Genomic DNA, 24,282 nt, shown 5'->3' with positions numbered 1-24,282 from the left:
ATTTCCAAGTTTGACATAAAAAACCATAATATTTTGTGAGATTTTGAACCTTTAGAGCATACATTTTTCTTACTCATTTTATTATTTGTTATGAGTGTGTCAATTTAATTTATTATTCTATAACTTGCTTCGATTATGCATGTCAAGACCATACCTTTGATTTGATATACTGAGATGATAAAGGCACTTAGGTTTTAACTCACTTATCCCATAAAAAGCCTACCATTTTTTATTAACCCTTAGTAAACCCCGTTGAGCCTAACACACCGTTTCTTGATTTACCCATTAATGTTAACCCATAACTCATCTTTTCATTGAGATTTTTTCTCGTTTTATTGACTCTTTTTTTTGTCAAGATTTGATTTGGTTAGTTGCTGACTATGCCCTTCTGTTTGATTTACTGAATTATTTCTGATTGTTCTAAGAAAAATTGAAAAAAATATTGATTATTATTTAGTTCTAGTTGATAAAGCTTAAGCAATTAAATTCATATTTTGATAAGAAGCTCGTTTTTATTCTTGAATAGCTCTTTATTTATGCACACGTTTTTAATTCAGCATTTGTTTATTTTTTTCTAGTTTGGTAATTTATCAACTCCATCTCGATTATAACTAATTGTTTTGGCCTTTCTCAATACCCTTAACCAAAACCCCATTACAACCTCTTATAGACCTTTCGATTTGTGTGTCATATTGTAACAGCCCAATTTTTAGTAGTCAAAGAATAGTGGTTTCGGGACCATAAATTTCCATCGTGTCAACTTGTAATTAATAGTTTTAGAATATTTATAGAGTTATTAAAGTCGTATTAAAATTTGTTTCAAAAATATTAACGTTTAAATAGTTAATTAAAGAAAAAGGACTAAATTGTAAAAGGTGCAAAATAAAGTAATTATAGTAACTAAGTGATCAAATGGTTTAAATAAAAAATGAGAGAGGACTTAAGAAACAATTATGCCTTCATTAGAATAGTAGGACGAAAATTAAATGGAAAATAATAAAATAGTGTGAATTGGATGGCAATCTTGTTGAATTGTTATATTCATTTCAGTAAGATTTATTAATTTAATACGGCAAACTTACTAAGTTTCATTGAGCTTACTTGTGTTAAAGTTTATTCTTGTAGATACTCAAAAGGTTAGACGATTGGATCAACACTCAATTCACACTAGCCAGGTTAAATCGGTAGCTTTTGAACGTTTGCTTCAGATTATATGGCATGTAATAGGTTGAATGATGATACAAATGTTTAGATTTTTAATTAGCTAAGTATGAATTTGATTGTACAAATTGATTTGGTTTATCTTCTTTTGGTACTTTTGGTATTTTATCAATATGTGTTAGCATGTCCATTTAATACTTGTTGGAATGGATAAAAGTGTATGTGATGAATTTGTTGTTAAGTAGCTAAAATATGGTATGTTTGAGTTGGTGATTATAGGTGATATCTTGAATGAATTAATAGGTTGAATTGATTTTATGTTTTGACATAAATTTATGTATACTTGTGGTACCAATGAGGATACATTGGTTAGGCTCGGAATTAGGATGATGTTGGTATGTTTTTGGTATGATTAAAGTCATTTTGGATAGGTATTTTGATCGGTAAATGGTTTGTTTAGGTTCCAAGTAACTTGAAATGGTAAACTTTTTTATTAAGGTACATTTTAGGTCTGCACGGCCTGAGACACGGGCGTGTGTCTCAGCTGTGTGTGACACATGGTCATGCGACACAGTCGTGTGTCCCCTATAGGTTCAATGCATACAAGTCAAGTAGTTACACGACCTACCACACAGCCTGGGACATGGGCGTGTGAGGTCATTTCCTGTGTGCCAGGCCGTGTAACCTAAGTTAGTGAGTTATACGGGCACGGACACAGGCTGGGACATTCCCGTATGTCCCTATTTCGAATGTCCACACGGCCGTGTGACCCCTACAATCCAAATTTTGTAACTTTTTCCTAAAATTTCCAAATGTTTTCGATTTAGTCTCGAATTGTTTTTATAGTATTTTTAGAGCCTCGAGGGCTCGATTAAAGGACATTATAAATGTATTTTGATGAAATTTGATTATATTTGTATTAATATATTTGAAGGGTTTACTATTATGTTTGTCCGGTAATGCTCTATAACCCTATTTCGACGACGAATACGGGTTAAGGCTGTTATATTTAGTGGTATCAGAGCTATGGTTTAGTCGATTCTCTAACTGAACGTAGTATGTGAAGTGTCTAGAATTACAGGTCGTATTAATCTGTGATAGTGTGATGTGTTTGATCCGATCTAACCTTCTTTTTTCTTAATTAGATTATAAAGATGTCAGACGGATCTGGTCGTGCTGACAATGATGAAGTTAACAGTAATGTACCAACTTCTGATCATGGGACGAGTAGTAATATTCCAATTCCTCCTGCTCAAGAACATGAGCTTAAAAATATGTTCTTTGGCTCTATGAACCAGTGGTTTAGCGAGTTTATGCAAATGAAAAATCTGGCTTAACGACCTCTACCCCCTATAGTACCTCCTGTTATACCACTTGTTTTACCTTTGGTTGCACCTCCACCTCCTCTAATGAGTGAGCCTAGTCGACGAATTCCAGCAGAAAAGCTTAGAAAGTTTGGTACTGAGGAATTTTAGGGTAGATCGAAAGACAATTCGGTTAAAGCTGAGTATTGGCTACAGAACATCTTGCGAGTTTTCGAAGAAATGGTTTTCCCTTCGGATGATTATCTTAGATGTGTCGTTTCTTTACTGAACGAGAAAGCATATAATTGGACTACACTAGTGGCTGTGGTACCGAGGGAGAAAATTTCTTGGGATTTCTTTTAGATCGAGTTTAAAAAGAAATATGTCGGGAAAAGGTATTTGGTTAAGAAAAAGAGAGAATTTATTGAGCTACGTCAAGGAAATAAGTCAGTGGCCGAGTACGAGAGAGAGTTTGTATATCTCAGTAAGTATGCCCGAGAGATTGAACCTACTGAAGAAGAAATGTGTATTCGGATTGAAGATGGCCTGAATGATGAAATCTGAATAATGATCGGAGGTAATGAAATTCAAGAATTTGTTGTTTTATCTGATTGTGCATAGAAAATGGAAAAAGTTTACAACCGCAAGATACAACAACATAGACGAATTCGAGAGTTTAACAAGAGAAATTCTTCTAAATCATTTTCTGCATCACCGGAAAAGAAGATTAAAGAAGATTTTAGTCAAGCTACCTTAGTGTCGGAGCATCTGAACAGAAACAAGACTATTCAGCATGATTTTAAAGTTCCTACTAAACTGGTTGATAGTGTGGAAAGTGTACGAAATGCTCTGAAGCCCATTTGTAAACATTGTGGGAAATATCATCCTGGCGAGTGTAGGACTAAGACTGGAGCCTATTATAGATGTGGGTCGACTGATCATTACTTTCGGAATTATCCTAAACAACTAAAAGAAAATGAAGATCAAAATGAGAAGCAAATATCAACATTTCAGAAAAGTAGATGTTCGGGTCAGAATTATTCTGTTGGAACTGCTCATGTTGGGACTAAAGACATTGTTGTTTGTTCAAAGGCTAGAGCACCTTTTTGTACTTATGCTATTCAATCTAGAGAGGAAGCTACTACTCCTGATGTGATTGTTGGTATATTATATCTCTTTGATGTTACTGTGTATGCATTGGTTGACCCTAGGTCAACTCATTCTTATATTTGCATTGCATTAGTAACAGAAAAGAAATTACTTATTAAATCTGCTGATTATGATATTCAATTTACTAATCCACTAGATCAGAGTGTGATATTTAACTTAGTTTGTCGTAATTGTCCACTAAAAGTTAGAGGCTGTGAATTCCCTGCTGATTTGATGTTGTTGCCCTTTCGGGAATTTTTTGTTATTCTGGGAATGGATTGGCTATCGTTGCATGATGCTTTAGTGAACTGAAGAAAAAACGAATTGATTTGAAATGTCAGACAGGAGAGATGATTTCAGTTGATTCTGTGAGTCCGAAAGAATCAGTTCGAATTATTTTAGCTATTTCTGCTTAGAGATTGATATGTAAAGGTAGTGAAGCGTTTCTAGCCTACATTCTTAATACCAGAGATTCATAATCAAAGATAGATAAGTTATTAGTGGTTATTGAGTTTACTGACGTGTTCCCTAAAGAGTTGTCGGGTTTGACCCTTGATCGTGAAGTTGAGTTTGTGATTGACTTGGTTCCTGGTACTACACCGATAATGATATCACTTTATCGTATGGCACCAGCTGAATTAAAAGAGTTGAAAGCACAGTTGCAAGAGTTATTAGATTGAGGGTTTATTCGACAGAGTGTGTCTCCCTAGGGTGCACCTGTATTTTTTGTGAAAAAGAAATACGGCTCTTTAAGATTGTGTATAAATTACAGATAGTTGAAAAAAGTCACGATAAAAAATAAATACCCTTTGCCACATATCAACGATTTGTTTGATCAATTGAACGGTGCCACAGTGTTCTCAAAGATAGATCTCAGATCTGGGTATTATCAATTGAAAGTTAAAGACTGCGATGTGTCAAAGACTACTTTCAGAACTCATTACGGTCATTATGAGTTTTTGGTAATGCCATTTGGCTTGACTAATGCCCTTGCTGCTTTTATGGATTTAATGAATCAGGGTTTTAAACCTCATTTGGATAGATTTGTTGTTGTGTTTATTGACAATGTATTGATCTATTCCAGGACAGAATCCGAGCATGCTCAACATCTGAGAACCATACTACAGACTTTGAGAGAAAAACAATTGTACGCAAAGTTTAGTAAATGTGAATCCTGACTTCGAGAGGTTGGATTTTTGGGTCACATAATATCAGTCGACGGGATTTGATTTGCTCCGAGTAAAGTTTCTATTGTAATGAATTGGAAGACTCCAAAGAATGTTTCAGAAGTGCGAAGTTTTTTGGGTTTGGCAGGTTACTATCGACGTTTTGTTAAAAACTTTTCGATTGTTGCTTTGCCGTTGACCAGATTATTACTGAAAAATGTTGAGTTTGTTTGGTTCGATAAGTGCCAATAGAGTTTTGATCAGCTGAAGAGCATGTTGACAGAATCCCCAGTCTTGACTTAGCCTAAATTTGGAGTAGCGTATGTTGTTTATAGTGATGCGTCTCTCAACGGTTTGGGTTGTGTATTGATGCAGTTAGCAAAGGTAGTAGTCTATGCTTCTCGATAGTTAAAGTCGCATGAGAAGAATTATCCTACTCATGATCTCGAGCTGGCCACGATTGTATTCGCTTTGAAGATTTTGAGACATTATTTATACAGTGAGAAATGTCACATGTTCACTGATCACAAAAGTTTAAAGTATTTTATGACCCAAAAATAATTGAATTTGAGACAGAGACGGTGGTTAGAACTATTGAAAGATTATGATCTGTTTATTCATTATCAACTGGGAAAGGCTAATGTAGTTGTGGATGCACTAAGTCGAAAGTCGTCACTGTTTGCACTTCGAGCGATGAACGCTCATTTAGTTCTGAATGAAGATGGTTTTGTATTAGCAAAGTTGAGAACGAAACCCCTGTTTCTACAACGAATTTGAGAATTGTAAATAAAGATCTGAAGTTCATATTGAAACGTAAAATGGTTCAGAATAAGGGTCTGTTTGTTTGCCAGTAAAATGTTTTCCGGAAAATGATTTCTAGAAAATGATTTACTTTTCTGGAAAATGATTTACTGAAAATATTTTCTGGTGTTTGGATGAATCTGTGTAAAATATTTTCTGTTGTTTGGCAGATTTCCTGAAAATATTTTCCAAAAAAGTTATTTTTACATATATTATTAAATTTATATACATATTAATAAACTTTTATATTTTAAATTGATTTTACATATATTGCAATGATTTATTTATAAATAAATAAATCAAATTAAATATATAATAATACTCAATTATTAAGCTATAATATTAACCGTCATAAATTGAAAACAACCAAATTCAAATAAATTACTTGTAATTGTGTTAAAAAAATAAAAAAACAAGGATTGAATAATTATAAATTAGTTTCCAAACCACAATTACTACTAGAAATTAATAATATTATCCAAATGCATAATTAGTAGTACACCACATGATAACAACAATATTTTCCAAGTGCATAACTAATATTACACCACATTAAAGTGTCAATATCTTCAACCTTGAAGCCAAATTATACTTTACATATATATACTTAAAATTATAGTTTTCTACATCAAATTATCTGTGTGAGCGTATTAGGAGCTTCAAAACATACAACAATGTTTTCATTTCAACAGCTTCTTCGAGTTCTTTGACCAACCATTAGTATTAGCTTATCTTAAGAAACCAACATGACATTAGGCTTGAAATACAAAACAGTGCATTATAACTAAAATGCTCAAGAGTCTCCTTATCCTTGCCTCTTATATCCAAACCAAACAAAGCCTGGATCCAGTTCATGGACACCAAAAGACAAGATGGTAAACACAAGTCACAGATCTAAGGAAACAAATATACTCATCCATTATATCATGGTTCTTATGGATAGAACAACATAGACTAGTAATAAATTGCATATATTATGGAATGTCAAATTACATCAGATGAGTTAAATATAACCATGGATACTTATAATGGCATATTTCTAAGACATCAAAAAGTACACTTCAAAAACTGTTTATTTGTGTTAGGAAATTATTATTACAAGCAGTACCCTTCAGAAATTGTTATTTCTAATTGTTGTTTTTCATTTAAGCTAACATCAGAAACATTAGTTGGGGAGGTAGATGCTGCCTTCTTGGTTTTCTCGGCTGCTTTTTTCTTACGGAATTCCTCCAGCTGCAAGAAAGGAGGGATCAATTGTAACAATACTTGGTAAACATACTCTAAATAATTATTTGTTCATTTGCAAAAACCCATTTATGTAATAAAATCTAACTGAAAACTTTTATCATAAGCATAAATCCAAAGTAAATAAACCAAATGGACGGTTTAGGAGGATATTAACTTTTCAAACTATGTAAAAGGCACAACATTCAAAGACAAAACATAGAAATCTAGAATGGGAGTTCTTTTTGTTTACCAACCCTAGTTAGTAGAACATGAATGACTACTGAAAAAAATCACAAGAAGAGTTCTAAACAACCAGAACATATTCAACACATCACAAAATAAAAGTAGAAATAAGACACTTCACCACTCAGGTACAAACGCATATAGGCAACCTTAAACTGTAATGTTATCGTTATGCAACTTAAATACACTCTTCATCTGAAATCATTGTTATTAGAGTGTCAAATGCAGTGAAGCTTCTTCATCTTTTCCAGCTTAAGTACAAACAAAAGCACTTAATGACAAAAGTGAACTCTCAAATCCAATTTAAGAAGAAAAACCAAAAAACATTGGTCATATTTTTAGCTCTAATAGCATCACCTTAGGCAGTTCCAAATATTTAAGGCATAAAAGCATTGAAATTCCCAAAAGGTGTAATCTAACAAAATAATTGATTCTATATACCATCAATTCCAGACATGATCTACCAAAGAATTGCAAGACAATGCAAATATACTACAGATCATATATGAAAATACCAAAATAGACCGCCAATTCTAGCCCTATTTCGAAATCGATATCCAAAATAGCTGAATATATAGTAACCAAACCATTTACCAGATCGAAAATCATATTTCAAAATAGAAAGAAACCATCAAATCAACCGATAAAGAGAAAAAATCAAGAATAAAAAGATGTACCCGGCGCTTCCCAGCTTCTACATGCTCTTGTTTCCGTGAATAAGGCAAGGCCTGAGCCGATGCCATTTTCATTTTACCCTTTCTCTCTTTTTTTTATTTTTTTTTGAATTTAACGATGAGAGTCCAAAATCAATAGATGAACAAGGAAAAATTTTAAAAATCAAATTTAGGGCGAGGGTAGGGTGCCTGGAAAATTTGCTAAGAGATTGAAAAAGAAGAAGAAGATAGATAGATAGATAACAAAAATTAGAATGATCGAAGAGATAAAAATGGGTAGACTAGAGAGAATATAAAGGAGGGTACCTGGCAATGGCACTGATTTGCAACCCAAAGGGAATGGGAAGGGGAAGGGGAAAAGAATGCGTCATTTTCCCGTGTTTTGGAAAATGTCTTACCGAAAAAAAAACTATAAGACATTTTCCTAGAAGAAGGCGTTATTTTCCCGTGTTTTGGAAAAGTTTTTACTGTGGGAATTTGTTTTCCACTAAACAAACGGTGGAAAATGATGAAAATATTTTCCAGAAAACAAAATACAAGCAAATAAATAGACCCTAAATTGAGTACTGAATTCAGTGTTGATAATAATAATAAATTGTGTTATCGCGATAGAATTTGTGTTCCGAATAATCTAGATTTGAAACATGATATTCTTTCTGAAGCTGACAGTAGTACGTATTCTATTCATCCAGGTAGTACGAAGATGTATGGTGATTTGAAATAGATGTACTAGTGGTCGGGTATGAAATGGGAAATTTGTGATTTTGTAGCTAAATGTTTGATTTGTTAGCAGGTGAAAGCAGAACATCAGGTACCGTCAGGTTTATTACAACTTGTCATGATTCCTAAATAGAAGTGGGAGCGAGTCACGATGAATTTCATATCTGGTTTACCTGTAATTCTAAGAAAGAAATATTTGATATGGGTAATTGTTGATAGATTGACTAAATTGACACATTTTATTCCAGTCAAAACAGACTTTTCACTTGAAAGATTAGCGAAACTATATGTATCTAAGATTGTGAGACTACATGAATTTCCAACATCTATTATTTCAGATTGAGATCTAAGATTTACATCGAGATTTTGGAGCAAAATTCACAAGGATTTAGGCACTAAGCTTAATTTCAACACAACATTTCATCCTTAGTCTGACGGGCAATCAGAACGAGTGATTCAGATTCTGGAAGATATGTTGAAATGTTGTATACTTGAATTTCAAGGTAATTGGGAAAAATATCTACCATTAGCTGAATTTGCATAGAATAACAGTTATCGATCTAGTATAAAAATGTCACCGTTTAAAGCTCTTTACATGAGAAATTGAATCCAAAATGGTGGGAGTCGATTTGATCCGAGAAACTGAAGACAAAGTTCGGATTATTCGGAATTCTTTAAAAGATGCATCTGATCGTCAGAAAGTGTATGCGGATCTGAAAAGAAAAGATATAGATTTTAGATTTGGCGGTCGAGTATTCCTGAAAGTTTCTCCGTGGAAGAAACTGCTGCATTTTGGCAGGAAAAAAAAGTTGAGTCTAAGATTTATAAGACTGTATGAGATTGTTTAAAAGAATCGACCCTGTAGCTTATAAATTAGCTTTGCCCTCTGAACTCGAGAAAATCCATAATGTATTCCACGTATCGATGCTGAGACGATATAGATCCGATCCTTCGCATGTGATTCCTCATGGTGAGATTGAGCTACAACCAGACTTAATGTGTTTGGATGAACCAGTAAGAATTTTAGCTCGGGATGTCAAAGAATAGCGAAACAAATGAGTTCCACTAGTAAAAATTTTATGGCACCGTCATGGTTCAGAAGAAGTTACCTGGGAAACTGAGGAATCAATGAGACTACAGTATCCGAATCTATTTTTAGGTAACAATTTTGTGGACGATATTTCCTAAAGGGGGAGAGTTATAACAGTCTAATTTTCAGTGGTGACAAATAGTGGTTTCGAGACCATAAATTTTTATTGTATTGACTCATAATTATTATTTTTAGAATATTTATAGAGTTATTAAAGTCGTATTAAAATTTGGTTTCAAAAGATTAACGTTTAGATAGTTAATTAAAGAAAAATGACTAAATTTTAAAGGGTGCAAAATATAGTAATTATAGTAATTAAGTGATCAAATAGTTTAAATAATAAATGTGGGAGGACTTAATAGAAAATTATGCCTTAATTAGAATAGTGGGACGGCAATTAAATAGAAAATAATAAATAGTGTGAATTGGATGGCAATTTTGTAAATAAATAGAAGTTTAATTAAAATTAAGTTAAATTAAAAGAATGAAAAACAAAATCCATTTCATTATCTTCTTCATATGGCTGAATGCCATAGCTAAGGTGGGGAGAAATCTTTGGTTTGCTTATTTCATTGCATGTAAGTCCATTTTTATTTTGTTTCTTGTAATTTTTATGTTTTTGAGATCGTTGCAACTAGGTCCAGTTAGCCCGCACCTCCATTTTTAATTCTGTTAAAAATTTTGGAAGTTTCCATTGATGAATATTGAATGTTTTTTATGAATACCATGTATTTGGAGCTTTAATTATGTTATTTCATGAATTTGTAAAGTGATTTTTATTAGATTTTGATTTTAGGACTAAATTGTGAAATTTTCAAAATATTAGGATTTAATAGTGAATTAGATGTTTGTTAAGGGCTGATTTAGGACCTATTAAATTTGAATAAAACATTGATTTGAGAAAAAATGGTTAATTTGATGAATTTAAGGTTAAAGGATTAAATTGTAAAAATTGTAAAAGTTTAGTGTAAATGTGTAATTTTGAAAAATAAAAGGTTATTAATTATAAAATGGTTTGGAAATTAAATATATGCTGATAAATAAAGAATTTTACATTTTAGATCAAGATCCCGTATATACTCGTGGAAAAGGAAAATTTTCAAAATAGTCTCTAAACTTCTGCAACTCCTACAATTTGGTCCAGGTAAGTTCGTACGGTTTAGAATTTAATATCAAAATGAATTAATGAGTAGTATAACATGTTACATATTATATAATTAGTCTTAATTGTTGATGATGAATGGTAATTTGAGGTTTAATATTGAACTTGATCATCGGCTTGATTTAAACGCGGGATAGAGTACAGTTGGGATTTGGTGCGTTATGGTGGTTTGGAGTGGAGATGGTATTAGAGGGATATATTTTTATATTTCTCGAGTAAACCGAGGTTCAGCATTTGTTGCGAACTCCCATGTTATTACTCTCTATTTAGTGTGCTAGTTGGATTAGCTTTTATGAGCATTGGTATGATGGTTGGATTAGCTCTTATAAGCATTGGTGTGATGGTTGGATTAGCTCTTATAAGCATTGGTGTGATGGATGGATTGGCTTGAGTGAGCATCTAGTGTGTTTGGTTGGACTGATGATGTACTTTTATCCGTAAGCCGTTCTTTGAGTTGAAAATCTCGGTAAGTTAACTTGTTGGGTAACTCTGATGAATTTTTCATATAAACTTAAGATTTGAATTCATTAATTATGAATTACCAATTGGGATTGTGGATGACAAAAAACTTTCATGGTTGTATATTACTTTTTGAATTGTTATATTCATTTCGATAAGATTTATTGATTTAATACTGCGAACTTACTAAGCTTTATGAAGCTTACTTGTGTTAAACTTTATTCTTGTAGATACTCGAAAGCTTGGACGATCGGATCAACATTCAAGTCACACTATCCAACTTAATTCGGTAGCTTTTGAACGTTTACTTCAGATTATATGGCATGTAATAGGTTGAATGATGATACAAATGTTTAGATTTGTAATTAGCTAAGTATGAATTTGGTTGTACAAATTTCTTTGGTTTATCTTCTTTTGGTACTTTTGGTATTTTATCAGTATGTGTTAGCATGTCCATTTGATACTTGTTGGAATGGATAAAAGTGTATGTGATGAATTTTTTGTTAAGTAGATAAGATATGGTATGTTAGAGTTAGTGATTATAGGTAATATCTTGAATAAATTAATAGATTGAATTTATGTTATGTTTTGATATAAATTTATGTATACTTGTGGTACCAATGAGGGTACATTGTTTAGGTACGGAATTAGGTTGCTTTTGGTATGCTTTTGGCATGATTAAAGTCATTTTGGATAGTTATTGTGGTTGGTAAATGGTTTGCTTAGGTTCCAAGTAAGCTTGACATGGTAAACTTGTTGATTAAGGTGCATTTTAGGTCCACACGGCTTAAGACACGGGCGTGTGTCTCAGTAGTGTGTGACACATGGCCATGCGACACGGCCGTGTGTCCCCTGTAGGTTCAATGTATACAAGTCAGGTAGTTACACGGCCTAGCACACAGCCTGGCACACGTACGTTTGAGGTCATTTCGAGGGGTACATTGCCTGGCACACAAACGGGTGGCTTGGCCGTGTGACCCAAGTCAGTGGGTTACACGGGCATGGACACGGGCCGGGACACAACCGTATGTCCCTATTTCAAATGTCCACACAGTCGTGTGACCCCTGTAGTCCAAAATTTTGAACTTTTTCCTAAATTTTCCAAATGTTTCTAATTTAGTCCTGAATTGTTTCTATAGTATTTTTAGGGCCTCGAGGGCTCGATTAAGGGACATTATGAATGTATTTGAATAAAATTTGATTATGTTTGTATTAATATATGATTTGAAGAGTTTACTATTCCATTTGTCCGGTAACGCTCCGTATCCCTGTCCCAGCGAGGATACGGGTTAGAGGTGTTACACATATCATTTTATAGTGGTAGAGATTTGATTTTCAAGCAAGCCTATGGTAATAACATTTCTTGTTCGACTGTTGAGTGCTTGTTCTTGAAACCTTAAACACTTTGAGTGATTTGAGTGAATCTTTAGTAAGGATGTTAATTCTTGTAGATTTTGAATTAAAGGTAATTATTTAGATAAAAAGAGATACCTATGTTTTCGTGCTTTAAAAATTTTGACTTGGATTATTTGAATCTTTAGTGCCTTTTAGTTGAATTGTCAATGCATGATTATTTTCGAATTATTTCAAAACATAATTGATGAGAATTACAAGTTGAGAAAAATTAATTTTAATATGAGTTGAGGATTTTGTTTGAGGACAAGCAAACGCTTAAGTGTGGGGATATTTGATAAACTATAAAAGTAACATATTTTAATCTCATTCTTAATGCGTTTTTGGAAGATTAATTATACAAATTAGTGAATTTGATGCTCCTAATTCTTTAAATTCATGTTTTTATACTTAGAAAAGCATTTGGGAGTGAAATGATTAAAAAATTAGTCAAAATCAAACAAATAGAGTTGTTTTCAGAAGCCACACGACCTGGGCATTTCCACACGGAAAGGACACATGTCCATGTGCCAGCCCATGTCGATTTTGCACCCTATTTCTCAAATACGTGGAAAAACACAATTTTTAGGCTTTTTGAGCATTCTAAAGTCTATAAATACCAATTAGAAGAAGACATAATGGAGCATCAGAGAAGATCGAAGAAAACACTCGAAGAACACCATCGAAATCAACTAAGAAGCGGATCTCCATCAAGATCAAAGATCTCCTTTTAATTTCTTTCGAAGTTTTATTGAGTTTCTTTATGTCTTGTGGTTATTCTGACTTTAAGATGTTTCTATTTATGATTATGAACTAGTTCCCTAGATACCTAGGGAGGATGAAACCTATGATGAATCCTTTTATTTAATGTCTATTTTTACGCAATAAATATTTGATTCTTGTTCTCAATTATGTATGCTTATTCCTTTTATTTAATGTATTTAATTCAGTGGAGGAAAACTCCATGTTTAAGAGTAGATCTAATATAATTGAGTGGATTTGCATGCAATCCTAGAAATAGGACGACATAAACCTATTAGATTAGAGTCAAATCTAATAGGGGAATCCATAGATCGTGTTAATGCAACGGTAGGGGTTTTAATTAGAAATAAATTTCAATTAATCAAACTATAGGCAATTGTTCTTACTCTCGAAAGAGATATTAACATAATTTAGGGATTTTTACGGATCAAGACACAAGTGAATAAATCATTTAATTCATATTCATAATAATAGGTGGATTCTTTCCTAGGTATAGTCTATCTCATTGGTTAATATTCGATTATTTCCTTGAATCATTCTCTATTGTGTTCTTAGTTAAATTAGTTTAGTAAGTTTAGGTTAAAACACATCACTCCAAATTGTTGGCTAAATAATAGAAAAACGGTAATTACTAATACTTTTATTCCTCGTGGATACAATATTCTCTACTCACCATCGCTATACTATTGTTCGATAGGTGCACTTGCATTTGTCGTATTTATAGTTAGTTTAGTGACCATCAATTAGATCTATAAAAACTTGAATTAAACCCACATATTATCTTTTTAAACCATGAGAAATCAAATTATTACCTTTGATTTGAAGAACTCCATAAGATTTGGATTGATTTTAAGCAAAAAAAGTGTTAAGAAATAATAGAAAGTTGAATGAGAAAAGGTGAGTTTCTTTTGAAATTGGAGAAGAAAAATGTATTTGGATGCTTAGAAAATCAGAATGGTTGAGAGAATTTTGAGAGAAAACTCCTAATTTGGATCTAAAAAACTTTTCAAATGAATGGAAATGTGGAAGGAAGGGATGGTAGGTGTTCTTATATAACCAACCAATTTTCGAAATTTGGTTTATTTCCTCTATGGCCCTTTCCCATTCTTCCTCTTTTTCTAATAACTCCCATTTCAACTAAAGTTCCCTATTTTCACTTTCGACCTCTAATTTAAATTTTTTTCAATTTAATCCCTACTAACACATATATTTATTAACTCGATTATTATTACTATTATATTATTTTTTTAATTAATAACTACGACCATAATTCTGATATCTCTCTCGAGCTCATGACTTAATTACCCGATTCTATTAACCAAATTTTTAAGGTGTGAGAAAAAAAAACCCTTGGCTGATAACTGGGCCTCATCGAACTACTATCGTGACACCCTATAGTCGATGTCAAGACATTGAACATCGAATAACTCCCCTATTTGGTTCAAAGTTTGTTGTTGTGACACTGAATTATTGTTGTTGTGACATTCAAGGTTGGATTTTCCCTTTGTAGGTGCGAAGTTGGATGTCACGACATTGCAAGGTGGTTGTTGCGACATTGAACTTCGAATATAATAACTCTCGCTTCGAAGTTGGATGTCGCAACACAAAGGTTTGGTTATTACGATATTGATGCCTTAATGCTCCTAAGTAGCTTCAAAGTTAGGTGTTGCAACATCCTGGGCAACCCGCTGACTTATCAGTTTAAAGCAATGTCTTGCACACTCAGTCAACACATTAGTCTTCCCTTAGGCTCGGATTGGCCTAACAAATCATAAAACCCCCTAAAATGCTCATTTTATTGAATTTGAATATAATCGCACTAAATCGAGGAACTAATTAAAAATCTAACAAATTAATTGAATACAAGCTCATTAAGTGACGAAAGAGCTCAATTTGTCACAACTAATTGTGGCAGATCAAATTCCCCCACACTTAACTCATTGCTTGCCCTCAAGAAAACAAGACGCTCACATGAAAAAATAAAAAGAAAAGACATCCCTTGAGCATGCTTCATACAATTGTTTAGTTCGAAACATAGATAACATTAAGGTTTTCTAAACATGCAATTTCGACATGATATGTAAACTACTTACAATTTTTAATTTAAAAATGAGAGTTCATTAAATTACAATGTAAATAAGTAGAAAGATAACTAAGCATATGACTCCATCAGAACGACTACACAGTTATGGCATTTATGTTAGAAGAATGCAAGCAATTACACTTTCACGTGCTTATCATGATTTTTATCCATAGAGAAAGTCAGCTAAGTCACATAGGACTTTTCGACTTGTAATGTTCTGAGGCTGAAGGTTGGCTCGGAATTCAAGAACAAGGCATACAAAATGGTTCAAGCACAAAAGTAGTTTGACAAATGATATTGTTCCATATGCATCCCTAGTATAATTTTCGACTCACCTCCTTATATCCCCTTCTCTCACCTTCCTTTTCTCTCCATATGCGAATACACTGTATAATATTGGAAAGTATAGTCAGCTTAGCGAGTTTTGTGCAACATGAATGAAAACTTCCAAAGTATTAATGATTTTTAAGGGATCACTTTATTTCACTATTTTTCACTCACACTGCTTTTAAACTATTCCATGCTTTTATCTCTTGCTTTGCTTTTACCCCTCACAATGCTTTTGGTCTCTAACTATTTTTCATTTATGCACTTAATTGTAAGAAATATATAATTACTATATCATATCGTTTCTTACTTTTACACTCTACATTTTTTTGAAACTTCTTTGATGTATCTACCTAGCCCTTAATATCTGTGAGCCGACATCTAAATTCGCACATTAATTCAGGGACCAAGAAAGGGTAAACAACTTTTATTTTCAGCTTATGGTTTCATATTAAGGTTCATCAAAAAGCAGATTAGGCTCAAATATCGATACTAGGGTATAAATGCATATGGTTAGCTTTTTGGCACTATTTTTTACCAAACAATGCCTTAAGTCGTCCCTAGGCACCTCAATATTCATAGATTCAATCATAGAAGCTATGAAATTATAACTCCTTACAATTCAAACAACATACCTGTTCCCGATGTATTCATTCATCATTTGGTACACTCAATCAAATTTTAGCCATTTATAGTGTAATAGAATGAACTAACTAGTCTAGATTTTAACAACCTAGAATATCATACTAACATGCTAAATTTACAAGTTTTATGCAACCAATCCTATTAACATGCTCCTAACCAATTACTTGCACTACTGCAAGCTCAATCACAATGCACACAAAAGAAAAAACTTCAACAAAAAAGACAATTAAATAAATAAAAACAATAACACATAAACTAAAAAGTTTTTATGTAACCCCCGACACTTTAGATTGCACATTGTCCCTATGTGCTCCCACTATAGATAAGAGATAGAAAAACCTTTTTTTTTTAAATGGTATAGTGAGGTGTAGTTAGGTCGTCCTACTCTTGCATGTTTAGGTCGATAATATTGGGCATTCTTCAGATGGGTCGCTGACTGCCGCTAAATGTGCAAACATTTGGACAAAAAATATTGTAGCAAAAGGTATAGAAATAAAACAGTGGTGTCCGCAGAGTAGGTGATGTCTGTTTCGATAATTTGTTAAGTGTCGAGATGTAATACCCAAGATATGGACCCAATTATTCGGGTTAGGTTGAGGGTGTTACACACCTTAAATGTACTTTTGTTTGAGATTTATGTGGTATTAGAAAATGCTCGATCTAACCATTTTATATTTATTCGACCACCACTAAACTTGTCTAACACCCTGCCTAGTAGCTGCTAGCTAATTGGCCTCCAATCCTCAATGTGCACTACACCTGTAACGACTACCCCATTAATCAGTAGGCTGAGTTGTAATGCAATATCCTCAAGTGTAATTGTTCATTCACTGTACGAAAAATGGAATGTGTGTGTTTCGTGTCTCCATCTCTCCAGCAAAGCGCTGATAAGTATAGGATCCAATTTAGTCTCATTCAAGTACCATTCTATAACACGTGATGCTTTCAGACTTAAATTGTGTATAGGTTTCAATAATTAGATCTTCGTCCTAATTATATAAACACAAAACACAAAACACAAAACACAATCAAAATACTAAATAAATTTCAAAAACTTAATAATGCTATTAACAAAATAAAAAAATATAATAATATTCTCATATCATCTGTAATTGGACATTGGATATGTGTTTATGATCCAGAAGAATTAATGTCATTGACATTTTTAAAACCTATAACGTTTATCAAATTAATTTATGCAATATACAAAAATTAATTTAATGAATGAATAAAATAAAATTTTATAATATTATTAAAATACCGTTAAATTAATAATTTATTTGACATAAAAATATTGTTAAATTGTATAATATAATTTGGCCCTATTATTAAACCAATTGTTACTTGAGATATTTCAGATGATAAGATTACCTTATGTTACTTGAGATATTTGAAATGATGAAAAGTAAACAAAGGCATGAAATTACTAATATCTGGTAACAAAAGAAAATATATTTTAGACTTTATTTAGAGATTGAAATAAAAATTGAGAGGAAGATGATTTTGAGAATAAAAATTAGAATTTGGATCGATGAAATTGAGTGAGAAAGAATTGAAATGTAAAGGGTTTATTTAGGGATGGAGGCAGGGTTAGTCGTTAGGTTATTTAACTTTTTTTTTAATTACATATTTATTTTATCATTGATCCAATGGTTTCTAGATTTTCTAATTGATGAGATTCAATGATTCTAACTTAATCTTTTTTGTTCTAAATGTTTTGTAGAGCGCTAGTATCATGTAAGTAAAAACACACTTTATTGGATGTGATTTCAAGAAAAATGTGTCCAAAATAATGCGTTTTTGCTTACGTGACATTCACGTCTTGCAAAATCAGCCTACACCCCTAATTTTTCTCAAAAATCACCTCAATTCCTTAATTTTTATTTTAAATCAACATTTTTCCCTAATTTTGCCCAACTATCAATATATATATATGGTGAAAATTTCTTTGTTGAAAAATTTTAGGTTAAAAAATGCCATAAGTTTCTATATTCTTATAAATTTGACATTTAGTCTTTTAAGTCTTTATTTCTAGAATTTTATTCTCTTTACTTTTTTAAGATTTCAAAATTTATATCCAACTGCTAACATTGTTAAAATTATTTCGTTAAATTTAGGTCCATTGCAATATAATTTTTTAATTACATGACTACTAATTGAGTATTTGTTTTTCATTTCAAAATTTCAAACCAACAAATTTGATAAAAAAAAACTTAAATTTTAAAATTTGAAAAATGAAAAGACTATATTCTTAAATATAAAAGTATAAAATCTAAAATCTAAATGTATTAAGTGGACATTTTAATCAAAATTTTAAATTCAAAATATAAAGAAAGGAAAATGGAAAAAGAATCCGGGATTCACTAAAGATAATATCCACGCGACGTGCAGTTTCAAATGCCGGAGATAACACTAGTAAAACTAATAGAAAGAAAGAAATTAACAGCCACATGGCTCCTATATAACCCCCAAATTCCAGTTTCTCAACCTCTTATCCGCCGCCATTATTGCTTCTGGGGGGAATTTGCTCTTTTCCTTTTCCAAATCCACACACAAGAAGATTGAAAAAACAAACAGAATCAGCAATTTTAACATTTTACACTTTTTCTATTCTCTCTCATAAACACTTTCCCCTAGAAAATTAACCAAACACACATGGACTCTTCCCCTGTCAACTGGGAAGCACTCGAAGCTCTCATCATCGATTTCGCCAAATCAGAAAACTTGATCGAGGACTCTTCCCCACCCTCTTCCCCTTCTCTCTCCTCTTCCCCTTCCCTCTCTTCCTCTTCTTATCTTTCCAGGTTAATCATTCGCCAGATCAGAAGCTCCTTAGAGGCCGGTGACGTTGACGCCGCCATCGATCTCTTCCGAGCTCATGCTCCTTTTGTCCTGGAAGATCATCGCCTTCTCTTTCGGTTACAGAAACAGGTTAATATCCTACTTCTCTCTTATTATTTTGTATTAATTAGAATGTGCTTTAGCTGTAGTTAGTTCCTTCGTTTTTGGAGTTTTAAATTTTACATCGTTGATTGAAGTTTTGTTTTCTTTTGAAGAAATTTATTGAATTATTGAGGGAAGGAACTACGGAGGATCGTGGCCCCGCAATTGATTACTTAAGGACGTTTCTTGCTCCTTGTGCTCTCAATGCCTATCCAGTAATGTTATCTTCCTTTGTTTGTTTTTTTTTTGGCTTTTAATTTAATATTTGGACTCATAAGATACTTTTTTTTTTTAATTTGAGGAACCTTGATTTAATATTATTCTTTTATTCATCGCCGTTTTTATTTGAATTAATTAAGAGGAATAGTATGATACATGCACGGTGTGGTCTTTAAAGTTTCATTGTAGTTAAGGGCATCTTATTGTCAGCTAAAGTGCTTTGTATATTTTCTTAATCCTTAATCTGGTTTGAAAAGATTGTGCTATTCTTTGGATGTGGGTCTTTTATTTGATTCTGGTAAATAATGGAGATAGAGTATAGGGAGCTACGGTGCTGGTGTGATGTTGGGAATTCCTTTTTGAAGTGGAATTTTAAAAATATGAAACGGGAATCTTTTAGCAGCTGCGTAGTTGTCTTCCTGTCACCCTATATGCTCGTGTTCTACCAAATTCTTAATTGAGATTTGGAGGAGGTTTGATTTTTTCAAACCTTCAGAGACTAGACATTATAATTGGAAAATGAACTTCCCAGGTGTGTGTCAATGTTATTGATCATATAGAACGTGCATAAATTTAAAAGCTAGTCATTTGGATAAGGCGATCCAATCTTAGACTTGGAGTGCTGTTGGGGTTTTAGAGTTGACTTACAATCGAGGATAAGGAGAATCAAATCTCTGAATTGTTTTTCAACTTAAAGTACAGTTACTTGGTGACATTTTTGGGGGTGGATTTGGCAGTCTAACTGTTGCTTATAGTACTTTTATAGAATCAATTTAATGCCTGTATAACATACCTAAAAAACAATTGATCAATTGAAATATATTCTGTTCACTTGGGAGTTCTGATAGATTTTTGCATCTGTATTTAAGGAAGCATATGAGGAATTCAAGCATGTTCTTCTTGCCTTTATATATGACAAGGATGATCAGACTTCCCCAGTGGCAAATGAGGTGAGTTGGAATTTGTTCCCATGGCAAATATTACTATGATTGGTGAGAAAAGGAGTCTTGTGCTTACAAGAAATTGTTATAATGTGCACAGTGGGCTGAGAAGAGGAGGTATGAGATTGCTGGATTAATGTCTTCTGTTTTAAGAGCCCATTTACATGCATATAATCCAATCTTTTCAATGACATTGAGATATTTGATAAGGTACACTGCAACTCTCAATAGATATAATTTCATGGGATACTTTCTGTGAGATAGTGTGCTTATATTGATTTTGATAAGTTCACAATGGTTTCTTACACTTTTCAGCATTCATAAAGGATTTTGCTTTCGACAAGGAATTTTATCACCTATTTCAGATCTTATTGAGAGATTGCTACTTTTGGAACGTGATCCTCCTGCAATACCTCAAGATAGTTTGTATGAGGCACAACCATTTGATGAGGTGCAGTTTTCTTATCTAGGGCGTTTTTATTTGTTTCTTGAGGATAAAATGACTTGTATTTTCAAATGGGTTGATGCATGAATTTGCTGTATTATGTGTTCTGCCAGTTCACATGGATGCCTTCTATATTTCTGTGTTGATTTTGAAATCCAGGTGGATATACAAGCACTTGCGCATGCTGTAGAGCTTACAAGACAAGGGGCTATTGATAGCTTGAGATTTGCCAAGGGCGATTTGTTTCAGGCATTTCAGGTTTTTGAAACATTTATGAATCTAATCCCTCCCTCATAATTCTTAATTTTTTGAAGTTGGATTTTGCATTGTCTCTGTTCTTTTAAAGTTCAATCAAATATGATAACTGTTTTATTTAATAAATCAAAGACAATGTCAAATAAGTTGTATGTTTCTTCATTGGATAAAATTTGGAAAATAAATAAATAAACCAATAGTTAAAGTTGCTTTTAACTTCAAGTCTGAAGGCCCATTGTAATATGTGTGCCTCCAATTTTTTTGGGGGGTAATTGATTGTTAACGTTATGACAATGCATGCAGAATGAAATATGCAGAATGAGATTGGATGCTGCCATGCTTGATGAACTTGTTCGTGAGTACTGTATTTACAGGGGAATTGTGGAATCTGGTAGTCTCATCCCATCTAGTGAGATTCTAACATCAATTTCTTTTCACTATATGTATCCTTATTTGTGGGAGTGCTGATCAACATATTCTTCCTCAGGAGTGCAAACACTTTCAGAACCTTTGAAAGGTAATCCATCGGAGTCTGGGTGTTATTCAACACAAGACGGTTCCCTTGATGTGGATTATAGCAGTTCTAAGTGGTCAAATAGTGAAACTTCTGATACTACAGATATGAGTAGTATGCGTGGCACTAATGTCGAATTAAGGTATGCTTCTGACCCAGCGAACAACCTCGAAGATTGTAGCACCAGTGGGTCACATCAGTCTGAAAATTTGAGGCTCCCGAGAAACAGAAGCCATGGAGCTGGTGAAAGAAGTAAACGCAAGAGATGGAGGGGAAGACATGATGAACTAGATCATATTTCTGATATACATTTTAACCGATGCAGCAAGCAAGAGGTTAGCACTGCAATGCAAGTTGCCAGCGCAACAATATCAAAAGCACAACAGGTATATTTTGCATTTTTTTTATGATACTTCCCTTATGATAGATTGATAGAGATAACAGCATGAGTTTATTCATCAGGGAGTGGAAAATATCAATGGGGAAGAGAAATATGAAATTGTTCTGGGGATGAAAGAACTAGCTAGCAGAGGAATGGCTGCTGAGGTTGTGGAGGAAATTAATGCATTGGACCCAAACTTCTTTGCACAAAATCCAGTTTTGTTATTCCAACTGAAGCAGGTCATTTGATTTTGCACTGGAGTGGCTTCATTAAGTGAACATTCAGCGTGAATTTCTGTTTCAATTGTCAATAAGATGCATAGAATGGTTGGTTTGATTGTTGTGTTTGTTTTAGGTTGAATTTCTGAAACTGGTTGGATTGGGTGATCACTCTGGTGCTCTAAAGGTTGCATGCTCCCATTTAGGTCCCTTAGCTGCCAGTGACCCCAATTTGCTGAAGCCCTTGAAGGAGACTTTGTTGTCACTGCTTCGGCCAAGTGAAGATGCACTTGTGACAGGCTTGCCCTTACATGCTCTTGCAACTTCACTTCAGGTACCTTAAGTTTTCAATTATGCTTAGTCTTCCCTAGTTGTAGTAGCCATTGGTTATTATTAATGAACCTGTTATCTCTGGAGTGTTGGTTGATTATATATACAACTATTTTCCTTTTTCCACATAAAAATACTCTTGGTTAGGTTGCTTTTGGGAAAAGGCTTGGGATTGAAGAGCCTCAGCTTGTGAGGATAATGAGAGCAACCCTTTACACACATACCGAATGGTTCAAACTTCAAATGTGTAAAGATCGATTTGAAAGTCTCCTGAGAATTGATTCTTTGAAGGAAAATAGTACTCCTGTTCTAACTTCCTTGGCCTCTTCAAAGTCGAATACTGAAAGCTGCAACCTTGGGTCTTCACAAGTTACCATCTCATCAACAACCCGTGTATCAGATGACGGTGGAAGTCCAAATCAAGCATCATCAAGAGATGTTATCTGCGATGAGAATGCAATACTTAAAGTAATGGTAAGTTAAACTTTAAAGCTTCATCAATTTTCTTCCTTCTACATTATGTCACTCTGGTTTAACCGCTTCTTTCATATATTCGTAATGCAATCAGCTTCTGCATATTTTTTCAAGGACGGATAGTAATTAAAAGAATCATAATGATTTACTTATCCTATATCCCATTTTACTTTTGCAGGAATTTCTTGCATTGCCAAGGGCTGATGCAATCCATCTTCTTGCACAATACAATGGAAATGCCGAGACAGTAATCCAGCAAATATTTGCATAGATAATAAATGTAAAATACAACACTAGAGGACATTTTGATCATGATTTATTTATTTGTTTGTTTGTTTGTTAATAATATTTATTTATTCAATTCGTATTTGTGATATATTGTGTATATATACTTCGGAAGGGATGATGTCAGCATGAGTTTGATTTTTCTTGCATCAGTTCTCGACTTCTGAAGGTGGAATTTGCGGGTTGATAACAGGATCTATCAGTTTCAATGTCTCCCGTCCTTGTAAAAACGCATGTTTCATGCATCTACCTAACAGTAATTTTTTTTTTGTTGTTGTTTGAATTAGAATTAAACTTCCTCTCAATTTGGTATTTAACTTTCTTTTTTGTTTATTATTTTGGTATTTTTTGAATTAAATATTCTCAAATTTTTTTAAAAAAAATCTAATTCTAAATCAACGGGTTTTTGTTTGTCTTCCAAGTATTAGTTCCTCAACATCCGTGAACACCTCTTAATCCTTTCAAATTCTCAATAACGAACTTTGTTTTTCTTCATCTAAAATCCCTAGGTTTTGTTAACTGGTTTGAGGCTTTGTTGTACTGAAGGTATCCCAGGAAATCGTGACTTTCTCTTAGGCTTATCTCTCCATCTTTTTATTTTTCTTTCTTTTTTGTTGAATTTATTGTGATACTTGATATCAACAAAATGCATAAAAAAAAATGAAGAAGAAAATTTTACAAAAATATCTCAAGTTTCGCTTGCCAAAACTATATCAATTTTCATGCCCCACCAACAACAAAGTCTGTAATAAATTAAACAATTTTAATTTGATTGTTGTTACTTATCATTAATATATTTTATAATTCTATCATGTCAATTCACATAGCCAACTTATAGGATGCATAAGTGTTTTCCTTAAATACTCCCCCTAAATCGCTCATGGGGATTTTTTTTCTTTCACCTCTCTTTT

At 33.1% G+C, this 24,282-nt stretch overlaps 1 protein-coding gene across 3 annotated transcripts; it reads left to right on the top strand.

The window, feature by feature from the left end:
- The first annotated feature begins 18,687 nt into the window (after window positions 1-18,687).
- Window positions 18,688-23,584, top strand: LOC107913209 (uncharacterized). 3 transcript variants are annotated; one of them, XM_016841724.2, is made up of 12 exons: window positions 18,688-19,296; window positions 19,422-19,523; window positions 20,397-20,477; window positions 20,569-20,678; window positions 20,784-20,919; window positions 21,073-21,171; window positions 21,472-21,577; window positions 21,656-22,068; window positions 22,145-22,303; window positions 22,419-22,616; window positions 22,760-23,086; window positions 23,265-23,584. In XM_016841724.2, the coding sequence occupies exons 1-12, from the start codon at window positions 19,021-19,023 to the stop codon at window positions 23,355-23,357; spliced, it is 2,100 nt and encodes a 699-aa protein (XP_016697213.1). In that variant the 5' UTR covers window positions 18,688-19,020; the 3' UTR covers window positions 23,358-23,584. The 3 variants fall into 3 exon arrangements, with proteins under 3 accessions (XP_016697213.1, XP_016697214.1, XP_016697215.1); XM_016841725.2 differs by having other exon boundaries at window positions 18,721-19,296; window positions 21,472-21,559; XM_016841726.2 differs by lacking the exon at window positions 23,265-23,584 and having other exon boundaries at window positions 18,766-19,296; window positions 22,777-23,016.
- Window positions 23,585-24,282: the final 698 nt, after the last annotated feature.

The sequence above is a fragment of the Gossypium hirsutum genome, chromosome D11 (genome assembly GCF_007990345.1).
Source record: "Gossypium hirsutum isolate 1008001.06 chromosome D11, Gossypium_hirsutum_v2.1, whole genome shotgun sequence".
NCBI lineage: Eukaryota > Viridiplantae > Streptophyta > Magnoliopsida > Malvales > Malvaceae > Gossypium > Gossypium hirsutum.
Note: the sequence above shows the minus strand (reverse complement) of the source record. Positions and strands in the feature narration are given on the sequence as shown.

Coding starts and splice junctions, on each gene's coding strand:
- LOC107913209 (XM_016841724.2), top strand. CDS start 19,021: ATGGACTCTTCCCCTGTCAACTGGGAAGCACTCGAAGCTCTCATCATC. Junction 22,304..22,418: donor TGTTATTCCAACTGAAGCAG/GTCATTTGATTT, acceptor TGTTTGTTTTAG/GTTGAATTTCTGAAACTGGT. Junction 22,617..22,759: donor CTCTTGCAACTTCACTTCAG/GTACCTTAAGTT, acceptor ACTCTTGGTTAG/GTTGCTTTTGGGAAAAGGCT.